Raw genomic sequence first — 12,616 nt, forward strand, 5'->3', positions numbered from 1 at the left:
AAAAGAAAGACTTTTAGAGTACCTGAAAGCTTTTTATGGGAAATTAACTGTTTTCATTTTAATCTCATATATTAGGAAAGCATTTTTTTCATAACCAACACAAAAGTAAATTTTAAAATATCCTCAAGACCAATTATCAAAAATTCTGAATATGAAATTTCAATTAACCAGGTTCTACCCTACAGTGTTCCCCTTGTTGGCTTGATTTTTTTTTTTCTTTAGTCTTATTAAAGCAATAAGAAGCTTAAACTCAGACATGTGCTGTGGTGGGTGATATGGAGACATATGACACAAGACACATATAAAGGGTAGGAATTTTCATCAACAATAAGAAGCACATTAATTAAACATTTGAAACATCATCTTCAAAGGGTGTGACAATGAAAGGAGAGAAGGGAAAAAAATCATACATACTTCTCTCTCATTATACCAGAATTAGATTGGTGATCGTCTGTGGGCAAAAATAATCTCTTCCAAACAAATTCCATAAAAGTGGTGATTAAAGAAAAACGTAAGGAGTAAACTCAAACGGACTTGAAAAGGTTGATGGAAGTACCATGCAAAAGCCAACTTTGCCCTTTATTAATGGTATGTCGAAGTTTGATTCTTAAAGCATTATTTAATGACCAGGTTGTCTCTTCTCTCATTTAATCTTGCAACCAGTTTCTCGGAAGTGCTAGTAATAGAAACTATGATCTCTGACATAGAATTCTAATTAGAGAGACATTGGCTTGTATTTCTCAATGTAGTTATCAGCATCTGAAGTATCATACCTAGCACAGAAGCCCTGCAGAATGTGTGTTAAATATTGGTCTGCCTCTCATTGTTTGCAGCCACCAGACAGTAAGGCTTTATCAGCTGTCATTTCAGCCATTCCCTTGACTCCAGCCAGGACTTCACTGAAAATACTCCAAGTATTAAGTAGCTCTAAACTGAAAGAATCCACTCCATATGTCAATAGCCCATTCCAGTCCGCTCTCCAGGACTGCTCATGTCTTCAAAATATCTTCTTATATAAAATAGGTAACTAATAAGAACCTACTGTACAGCACAGGGAACTCTACTCAATACTCTGTAATAACCTAATGGAAAAAGAATCTAAAAAAGAGTGGATATGTATATATGGATAACTGATTCACTCTGCTGTGCACCTGAAACTAACACAACATTGTAAATCAACTGTACTCCAATAAAAATTAATTTAAAAAAGTAAACATCTTCTTCGTCTTCAGCACATAAGGACTCATTCATATCCAGTCCCGTGTTCGGCCTTGTGGATACAACAGTGACAGGACAGTCATCGCCCACCTTCGTGGAGGCATTCTCCATCCATCGGTCATCTTTTCTTATTTTGAGGATTATCACTGTAATCAAAAGAATGACATAAATTATTTTATTGTCTTTGCTAACAAAATAGGAAGTATGAAAAGAATAGTCCATGGCAACATTCCATAACTTTTTCATTGTGCCTGTAGGCTACTTTGGATATCAGGATTATTACCCACGTGGCAGGCCAGGTTACTATGAAGAAGTACCCAGGAACTATGACGCGTATACAGCGGGACTGAGTGAAGAGGAACAGCTGGAGAGAGCGTTGAGAGCCAGCCTCCGGGACCAAGGTAGGAGTTTTGCGCCCTTCACTTTATTTTAAAGTACATACCTCACGTGGTGAGATGTCTGAAAAAGGACTATTTGTAGCAAATTAAAGTTTAAATAGTTTATAAAAAGGATATGTAGATGAAAAAATGTGTGCAGATTGTGATTACAAAGATGGGGTGTGATGCCATATTCCTAGCAACCTAAGCTAATAAGGTGCCAGACTATGTATGTATTGTTAAAGTGGTTCTTTTTATAGGTCTGCTGCACTCAGTGCTTTGTCATTAAAGTCAAGGAACTTAAAAAAAAATTCTTAGGTGCATGAAAGAAGGGGTTTACTCTGAAATTCATATCTGTAAAGTAGGCTATATATCGCTGTGTATCAAACTGTTGGCCACAAGCCTTCCTCAAAATCACATGAATAGCTTGATAAGAATTCAAACTCACGGTTCCACTGCAGGCCTGCTGAACCAGTCTTCCTGTGGGCAGAGCCTAGGAATTTGTATTTTTAACCAACTTTCCAGAAGATTCTTTTACAAACTGATATATGAAAACCGCTGTATTTATTTTGCCATCTTTGTTCCGGGGTTTGGCTTATGAGTTTGGGTATTACCGTTTTAAAAAAGCAGTAAAAATCATCTCTTCATTCAATAAACATTTATTAAGGTCTTTCTGTGTTTCATGTACTGTGATAAAGAATACAGAAAGGTTAAAAAATGGAATCTCCCCCCGCCACCCAAAGTTCACAATCTCTGGTAGGGGAAATGCCTGCCAGATGCCGTAAGTAACCATAATGTCAGGTACCTAGGAGAGGCTTAGGCCAATTGCTAGAGGCAGTGAGAAGGGGTGAGCTTTTCCTTAACGAGATCTGTCAGAATTTCACAGAAGAGGCGGCATTCGAGTTGGACCTTCAAGAATGTGTAGAGTTTGCAGAGGTGTGGAAGGTCCTTCCAGGCAGGAATCAGTATCTGCTCAGACACAGAAGCAAGCGGTGTGGTCATCCCACCTTCACTTCCGAGTGGAGCATGAAGAGAAGAAGGGGAAGAAGAGTGGGCAGCTAGGCTGGGGCCTGATCACAGAGGTCCTAGAATTAAATAGGCCACGTGGAAAATGGATCTGGTATATGATGTAAATGCCAGCAAGAGTTCTGCACAGGGGAGTGATGCGATCAGACCTGTGTGTGTCAATCTGGCAGCAGTCATTTCACGAACAAGGATTGAGCGCCTCCGGCGGGGAGGTACCGGGCATCACACCAGATGATGGGAATACATAAATTGTGACTACCTGGTTTCTGAATTGAGGGAATACGGTCTTAGCAGCAGCAGTGTGCATGGAGGGGGTGACCTAGGAAATGGGGAGGAAGAGATAAATTAGTACTTCTCAGGTGAAGAGTATCAGAACTGTGGTCTGTCAGTTGTCTATTACTGGTTAAAATCACCCTGCCACACATGGCTTAAAACAATACACATTTCTTCTTGCTCCTGTGTGTACGGGTCCACTGGGCCAGGCTTCCATGACCTCGGCTGGTGTGCCGTGGTGTCTGCAGTGGTCATCTGGGGCTGACTGCTCTAGGGTGACCTCCTTCACATGCCTGACTGACTGTTGTCTGATGCGATGGTGGAGACTGGGCCGTACGTGACTCATCATCCAGCAGGCCAGCCCAGGCTCGTTCACAAGGCCTCAGCACGAGGGTTCCAAGGAAGAGTGTGGAAACAAGTGAGACTTTTGCTGGTGCATTGTCAGTTCCGCTGTATTTTGTTACTGAAGCAAGTCGTGAGACCAGACAGGATTCATGGGATAGGGAAATAGACTCCATCTCTTCATGGGAGGAGCTGCAGAGGCACATTGCAAAGGGGATGCACAGAAGGAGAGGTGGATAATTGGGGCCATTCTTGTAATCACTAGATTCAGTGGACGACTGGTATCACAATCACTGAAAGCATGCCTTAGCCTGGGAATCCTAACCTCTGCGGGCAGGGCCCCGGAGGCTGTATTTTAACAAATTCTCAAGGTTAGTCCTGTGCCCGCAGCTGCTTAATCACTCCCAGGTGAGACATGAAATATTCCTGGAGGTAAGGATATTATGTATTTAATTTAATTTGGAACAAACCATAATCTTAACAGAACTGTGGTCTGATTTGTTATCTTGGACTGTCCATTGCATGTAAATACGATATGCTCTCTTGGATGTAAATCTTAGAAATACAGTAGGAATGTTATCATTGATAAAAATATTAATCCCGGTCTACCACACACACACAAAAAAGTTAAGTAAGTCAGGGCAAACCTACTAAGCATGGACTTTGTACAGAACTTTATTTAGTACCACAAAGGGACAACAGGAGGGAATTTTTTGGAGTGATGGAATTATTCTGTATCTTGGTTGTTGTGATGGATACATAACTCTTTGCATTTGTCAAAACTCACCTAACTATATCCCACAAAGAGTACATTTTCCTAAAAAGGAATTTTAAAAGAAGTAAATAAAAATTAACAAGAAACCAATGAAATAACTGGTAGCCTTGTAAAGATCATCAAGCACTATAAACCATTAGTTAAAAGGTTGTTTAGAAACCGGACATTGTATAACTGATTCACTTTGCTGTACACCTGAAGCTAACACAACATTGTAAATCAACTATACTCCAATAAAAATTAAAAAAAGAAACGGGACATTCACATGGTGATAAAGTATCACCTCATAGAGGTCATGCTAATAGGAGCGGGAAACAGAGATTTGACAATCACCACCTGAATCCAGCGATCAAACGTGGCGGCATTGTTGGTGGGAGGGCCTGATATTGTGTGTCTCCTGATATGATGCCATATGAGGAACACAGCACCGTCTATGACATATTCTTACTAAAAATGTTTAGCCTGACTCTAAGTCTTCCAATGTAAGGGGTCCATATACAGGAAATACATGGAATAGAGGAATAAGTTGAGAAATCAGATAAAACGTGAGGTTTCTACAATTCAGTGAGACTGGTCTCCTGGGGAAAAAGAAACCAAACAAACAGTATCATAAAAAAAGCAGGATGTGATTTTATATTAAAAGGAAATAACAAGCAAATATAACTGAGAACCTTGAAAAACTGGTTCTTATAAAAGAAAAATTTTGAGGAAACAGGAAAATTTTGTATTTGGACTAGATATTAGATGTTATTTGGGAAATTAACTTTCTTTGGTATTATGGATAAGTAACAGAAGGTCCCTGATTCTTGGGAGATACCAACTGAAGTATTTAGAAGCAAAATAATATGTCTGCAACTTACTTTCAATTTTTAGCCGAAACAACTCTCTCTTCTCTCTCCTTTCCTGTCTCTCTCATTCTTTCGCTCACTCACTCCCCTGCTTCATACGTTTTACATTCAAATAAGTTTGGGAAACTGCAAACTGTACCCCCTTGAAGATCCAGAATGGCACTGTTATACTGACGATTCTAATTAGTTCTACAATTAAGAAACCAATTTATTAAATTAATGTTTTCCAAACTTATTTGACCACAGAATTTCATTTTCAGTGGATGTTTTAAGAGCATATGGAACTAGTTCCAGTGAGACTGATCTGAAGAGACTCCTTGAAGTGCATTATACAGTAACGGGTGACAGCAAAGGAAATAGCTTTGCAAATTGTTTATATTAATTTCAATTTTATTTTCCTTAAAACACTTCATGACTGTCTTATTAAGAGTGAGAAACCGAGGAGACATTTTTTAAAATGGGCTTTATTACTTTTTAGCCTTTTCTTCCGGTGGAAAAATATTTGGTTTGAGTTTATTTTATAAAAGTTGACCATATGGTATGTACTATTTTGAACCTTACTTTTTTTCATTCAGTATTATGTTGTAATCATTTTTTCACACCACTAAAATTTTTTGAACATACAGTTCCTTCATATATTTATATATTTTCTTAAACTTATACCTAAGTCAGTCTTTCTTTCTTTCTTTCTTTCTTTCTTTTTTTCTTTCTTTCTTTCTGCAGGGAGAGGTATGCTATTAAAAATAGTATTTTTTATTCTATATTTGTAGAGATTATTGTGTACTTTTTCTTCTTTAGTCTATTGACATACTAAATTATTTTGATTTTCAAACTTGAAGCAGGTTTGTATTCTCATTCTCAGGATAAATCTCACCTGGTTGTGATATTTTATGGACCATCCTGGTGAAAATGCCATGTGCACCTGAAAAGAATGTGTGTCCTGCTCTAGTTGGGTGGAGTGTTTTACAAATGTTAGTCAGATTAATTGAGTTGATAGTGTTGCGCAGATCTTCTAATCCCTATGGATTATCTGTCTACTTGTTCTATTGAGCACTGTGAGTATTTTGAATTATGTAGAATTACTGTGAGTAATACTGAGTATGTACTGTATGGTCCCCTCAGCGCATCAAAGACTTCGAATTCCTCTAATGTTACCTTGTTTTTAGGGTGGGGGCTGATTTGCCAGAGCGCCTCTCAATGTCTACTTGAACTTCAGTTGTAAGTCTTTGTGCTGTAGCTGGGACAGGTACTCCATCCCCTCCGCCGCTGGCACACTGCTGTTACGTGTTAGTCTGTGCTTTTTAGTTTGGTGGTGGAGACCAGTGCCGGGGGTGCTCTGATTAAGCCTTAGTCCACGCGGTCACTGTGTCCCTCGGTTTGGAGGTGTAGCCTTCTCAGTATCCCTGCCCCTCTCCCCAGTTTAGAGGGTGTTTTTTTTTTTCCTCCTCTTCCCTTCTCTAAACTGCAGGAGGTTTTCACCATTTCCTTAAGGGAAACTTGGCTTTTGCCTTTCTCCCAGGCATTTAAGTCTTTTGTTCCTTAGGGACAATAGGGAAGAAGGATCTAGGCAGCCTTTCATGCAGACCTTTCCTGCAGTGGCTGCTGTTCTTTCCCTCAGGACTATGCCAGGAATGACAGAGGACAAGGGACACTTTCTCTGGGCTCACATAGGTCTTTTTCAAGGGCCACATGAGGTCCTGAGAAGAGCCTGAAAGTGGGTGTGAATTCCTTTGTACTGCAGCCCCCAATATGTTCCGTGTTATATATTCTATGAATAGCATCTTGCTAGCTCGCACTCAGCCTTTAGCAGTTAAACAGTTTTGGCTGAATTCTTTTTATTAGTGTCCAGTAGAGTCTGTCCTAGGTAAGCAAGTGTTCCTATGCTGTTTTAGACTTCTGTCTAGTTGGCTGCCCTATTGCCTCAGCTTTCTGTTGGGTTCAGGAAAAGGTATTGATTTGCAGGTTGTCCAGCATTCATGTTTATTATAAGGATAGTAGTGATGCTTTTTCCAGTTTTCTACATCCCCAGTTTGAATCTGTCATTTACTAGATATAATCTGTCTAGTAATTTATTTATTGGCTTTTTTAAAAAAATGTGATCATTCCCTCATGAAGTAGGTAGAATCTATAGTCCTTTTTTAAAAGGCTAGGTAAATGCTTAATTCTTTCTCTTTGATTCCCAGTTTTCAGAGTAAGAAGTTAGTGTGATAGTCATCAATAATACTGAGATTTGAAAGGGCCAACTAATAGAAATTCATTTGATAGAATGCCAGTCCAGCAAGAGACATCCAGCACCGATTAGTTTCTTTAGTTCAATATATTGGAAGAGTAAATTAAAGAATCAAGGTAACAACTTTTTTAACCTCAGAATTTGCTGTTGTCATATTTCTTAATAGTACCTGGCCATAATTATAAGTCCTAAAGCTCATGCCAGGAATAATAATACCAAAGTAGCCTCTGTAGAAGAAATATCGGAATCCCTATTATTTCAAGAAGCCTGCACATTTACTACCATTAACAGAAATCTTGTCTTGTTCTGTTGGCAGTTTCAGTTCTTATAAACGAATCCAAGAGGCAGCTGATACCACAATAATAGAAAAATTTTGGATGAGAGCCATCTCCTTTCTTTGAGTCAAAAGGCAGATGCCAACTAGGAACATTAGCTCGTTGCATTTTCCTCGCCCCTCTCCCCCATGTCCTTCCATGTATAATTTGTGCCCTTTTTTTTTTTTTTTTTTTAAATAGCCTGCCACCAAGTTCAGCGGGTGGCTGGGTACAAAGCTGTGTCCTTTTCAACTTCTATCTGCCAGTCTGGAGCATGTGTACTGGTTAAAACTGGAAATCCTCATGACATGTGGAGTAACGTGTGCTTCTTTTCTTAGACTCTTCTGAAAGGCAAATGGCCACAATCACACTTTGGCTCTCTTGTGAAAATCAAGCAGAGTTGTCACCCACTCCCCACATTGTACAGTTGGGGTTGCTGGCTAGCCATATGCGAAGCTGTGGTGGGACATACGACAAAGGTCTTGGCTTCAGAATGAAACTGGTTGCTCCTTTGTCTCTAAGTCCTTACATGTAAAATTACCAGGGGAGCCATATTGGAAAAGAGTATCTGGGTTCTGCATTAATATCTAGGGCTTTTGTTATGAAAAGATCACTTGACAATATCTTTGAATCCTGTTTATAGGCATATATGTTCATAGGGACCAATTCAGATACATTTTAAATAAAAAAAACAAAAAGAATTTATTTTAACTGCGTTGTATATTTTGCTTTTTATTGAGGCTACACCAAGGTAAATAAAAATGACATCTGTCTTGTTTCTTTATTGTTGTATGAAAAATTTTGAAAAAAATGGAATAAATTATGTACATGTTCTTTTAATCTTTCATCGTGTGGTACAAAGAGAAAAGGATGGGAATTCAGTGGTCTGAGCTTCAGTCCTGGAATATCAGTGAACTAACTTTACGTGAGGTGTGAGTCACTGAATCTGATCAGACCTTTGTTTTATTATTATTTTTTATAATAAGAGAGTTGAACTGGGTCCTCTTCAAAGTTTCTTCCTTTTCCATTCTGTGGTAATGGACTGAGCAGGACGGGCGTAGCTAGAAAGAGATGCGGATACTGAGAAATGTCAGGAATATTGGTGAGTGTTTGTCATATAGGTCTCAGGGCTGACGGATGAAAGATCATTTCTGGAAGATAAATTCACACAGCTGTCTAAGGCAGATCTAAATTGATAAATACATGCATTTGATGGTGGTATCTGCTTCAGTTGCATGATTATTTGAGCCTTCACTGGCCCAGCGCAGGCATAATGCAGTTGGCGATTTTTAACATATGCAAATGATCACGGCTGGCCTGCTTGGCTTTGCAGGCGTGTTGCAGGCCAGGACAGAGATGTACAGCTCATTCCGTGTGACCACTTCTTTTTTTTAAGTAATTTGGTGTGTTTTCCCCCAGGAAAACTTTCTCTGTAATGAAAAAGCGCCATCTGCCAGATTTCCTGAAAGCAGTTTCATTGCAGAACACTTCCTTTGGATTATAGGTTCTTACTCCCTTCTCTCTACGTTGGAGATATTCATTTCAGTGAGTAAAGTTTGATATTTGAGACTGTATCTAGATGTGAAATTGTGCACATAAAGAAATGTAAATACATGATGTTTCAAACCTGCAAAATAACATGTGAATATATCCCAGTCAGGAAAAGCAATAATAAAATAAGTGGACCAGAGTTCTGTTTAGGTCCCTATTGGGAAGGAGCAGGCTTCTGTTGAGGTTTTATACTTAAAAAGATTAACTGTAGCTCAGCCCGTTGCTAAAATAATAAAGATAATGATACATGAAACTGAAACATATTTGAGAAATTAACATTAATAGTTCTATGTGAACTTATAATTTTTCCTCCACTACCTAACCCCACAATCACCATTTATTGAAAGGGATCATTCAGATGCTAATGAGTAGATTTAGCAATAAAAGTATAAACAAACCTCTAATGAATTAATTCCACCCACCCATGTCCCCTTCATCTTCCCCCACACTTGGACCCTGTTTTGTGGGCTACCAAGTCTTGATGGTTTCGGAAATATTACCTTGCACACTCATCACGTTGCTCTGGATCATTATTCATTCTGTTCCTCAGCAAATTCCAATTGGAGCCCCTTGTTTGTGTATGGTACTGTTAAGCGCTACAGGGTACGGAAATGAGTAAATCTTGTTCTTTGCTATCAAACCAAAAACACTGTTCTTTCTGCTGAACGACAGGAGATTTTAGTGACTGACTTCACTTCAGCTACCCAATATATTAGATTTAGGAAAGAGATACAGTAACTTTTGAAATGAGCTGATCACTTTACTTACCCATCTATGAAGTTCTCTGCTTCAGCAACTATGATTCCCTAAGTTACGTAAGAATTTTAGAGAATATCAAATTTACTAATATGATGATTTGGATACTCAAGTTATCTATACAATTTTTAATCTCGAAGTTATTGAGGTGTATATTCAGTGTTTTATAAGATCAAACTTAATTGGAGAAAACTATTAATATAGGTGTGATTAAGAAACTCATCATTTCATAAAATGTTTTAATTAGGAAGAGAGATGTCAAATAGTGCTTTAAAATTATAGTGGATTTTACTTTCTTATTAATCAAACAATTGAGGGTGTGAAGAAGTTTCTAATTCTCTGTGTCTGTACTAAAATATGAAACCAAACCAAACATTATCTATTTTTTTTTTTTGAGCTGAAGGCCCAGACTTTGAGACTTTATTTCATAGACTCAGTAGTTGATATTTTCAGTGAATAAAATTTTATTCTTTTTTATTTGAACCTTTCTAATTCCTTTCTAAGCATTGTAAGTACAGATAACATATACCACCTAAGTTTAGCATATAATTTTAAGCACATAACTGCAGTCTTGGGGAGGGACCTATTGTTTCGATCCTTTGCTTAATTTACTTAAATTACTTTTTAAAGTAGATAATGGAGAATGAGACAAGGCTGAACCATTTTCAAACATAACTGGCACTGAGAGTGACCTTGGAGGTCAGCATATCTGACACCTGATCTTACTCAATGAGGAAACAGACTCGGAGAAGTCAAGAGACTTAATATCCCATCATTTATATCTCTGGCCCAATTACTGTGGACGGTGTCCTGCCCTGGGGATGCTGTTGTGATGTAGGTTGGGTTCCCCCGGCATGAAGAGCCTGGGGGTCAGGACCTTCCTGGAAGGTGCTAGATTGGATCCACATTTCCTTGGGCTCCTGTGTGTCCACCCTAGAGCAGAGCTGAACCCCTGAATTAGCTTCCACGTCCGCCTTCCAGGCTGGCTGCAGATGGACTCTCAGCTTCTCCTACCGCAGGGACAGAGTCCTTCTGGCCTTCAGAAGGAAGGGAGGCAGGTGATGACGTGTGTGAGACCGCTCTGATGTGTGTGTGCTAACACCTGCTAGATATGCGCTGTGATTGCCGTGCGGTTCTGCTTTTGTTTTGCCATGGGAAGAGGCAGCACTCAGCTCCTTTTCTGGAAGTCCTCCCCTGAATTCCAGATGTCCCAGGGTGGACGGTGCTGAGGGCCCGAGACAGGTGATGATGGGTCCCTGAACTCAGTTATTATGGTCTTTTAGAATTTGGATAAGCATTTGTCCTGCTGGTTATAAAAGCAGAACATATTCACGCTGGAAAATAATCAATACAAATCACCAAAAAGAAGACAAAAAGCGACCCATAACCCCACCACCCAGAGAAAAACCACATCACATTTGAGGTGTATCCTTGCAGCTACCCATAATACAGGCACCCAGAAGAAACCACTGTAAATGTTTTGGTGAATTCTTTCCAGGTCAACAAGCAGTACCTCTTCCCTCGTGGTTACTGTGCTAGGAAGGTTCACATCCCCACACAGAACCCTACGAAATAAGCATTTGTAATTATAGCCATTGTTTTAGATTGGGAAATAGAAGCACAGAGAAATTAAATGGCTGGCCCGCGGTCACATTCTGAGTGGTAAACACCAGGCAAGAAGGCCAGACTTCTCTATTCCCAGTCGGGGCCTCTTCAGAAAAAGCGCTTCTAGGTTGTCGTGAATTGTCAGTGATGGAAGAGACCAGCACGATTCTGTCTGTAGCCCTCCACATAGTCAGCCCGCATGGCCGAGCTGGAGTTATGTTTGTGTTTCGGGAGGCGGATTGGCCATTGCGATCATCCTGAAATCAGAACACTGAAAACCCTTTGGTAGGTGTGGTCACTATAGAACAGTCTCAGCTACATTTAAAAAGACAGTATTACTTGTAGAATGACAATGACATTTCTCTTACTGTTGTCCTCACATGATTGGCTAAGTTCTTTTGTTTGGTTGGGTTGTCTTTTTTTTTAAGCAAAAATTCCTGACATTAATTAAAAATTGTGAAATAAATAGTTTGTTTAGGGAAAGAATGCCCTTCTTACACAAGAAACTTGCATCTCAGGTACCTAATAGAACGCACACCAAAAAAATGCTTTCTATAGACAATCATAAATAATCTGCTGGGCAGTGATTTGTTTCTACCAAAAATCATAGCATATGAGTTTGAAAATACTGTTTTTACTATGGACAATTAGTGACATTTGAATTAAGGGTATTTGCATTGTTCATTTAAATAGGACTCAATTTTTCTTCAGTGGCTTTCTTTTTAGAAAAGAAAAGATTCATAACAAAAAAGAATAAATGTGCTTGCACTAAGCGTGCTTTAAGACAGAATTTTATGTTGAGCCACGTATCAATATTACACGTGAATCATTCACGTGAGAATTTTCACTGTCATTTACTCAACCTCTTGAATCTCACTCAGAGGTGCACGTGTTCATCCGTTTTGCTGTGTTGTTTTGCTAGTGAGAAAAATCAAGTCATATGTTGGTTTCCATTTATTATAGAATCACAAATAGCTTTCAAAGTGGTCTAGTTTCATCACATGGCAGTTCTCCAAGGATTCAAAACTATTTATAATTCTGTTGAACTTCGTTATGGAGAGCCAGATGTGAGAGTCATGCATAATATATATTTATATATCTTCAAGCATCTCAGTTAGGGACCAGCAATCTTCCTGTGTCACATCTGTGTTTTTTAAATCTACTTTTGTTGTAAGACAGGACCAAAATTGCACAGCGTTATTAAGATTACTATAAATATTAAGCTGATTAAAATTACATTGTAATCATCTGCTTTGGAAAACTCGCAAATGGCCTAATAATCATGCCCCAATAGGAAATAG

The 12,616-nt window shown here is 38.9% G+C and overlaps 1 protein-coding gene across 3 annotated transcripts in view; it reads left to right on the forward strand.

The window, feature by feature from the left end:
- The window catches only part of RHBDD1 (rhomboid domain containing 1), a 112,812-nt gene that overhangs the window by 62,794 nt on the left and 37,402 nt on the right, over window positions 1-12,616 (forward strand). For all 3 annotated transcript variants that reach the window (XM_061205532.1, XM_061205527.1, XM_061205520.1), the window contains one exon: window positions 1,476-1,619. In XM_061205532.1, the coding sequence (XP_061061515.1) occupies window positions 1,476-1,619 (144 nt within the window). The remainder of the gene's footprint in view (window positions 1-1,475; window positions 1,620-12,616) is intronic.

The sequence above is a fragment of the Eubalaena glacialis genome, chromosome 1, assembly GCF_028564815.1.
Source record: "Eubalaena glacialis isolate mEubGla1 chromosome 1, mEubGla1.1.hap2.+ XY, whole genome shotgun sequence".
In the NCBI taxonomy this organism is placed as follows: domain Eukaryota; kingdom Metazoa; phylum Chordata; class Mammalia; order Artiodactyla; family Balaenidae; genus Eubalaena; species Eubalaena glacialis.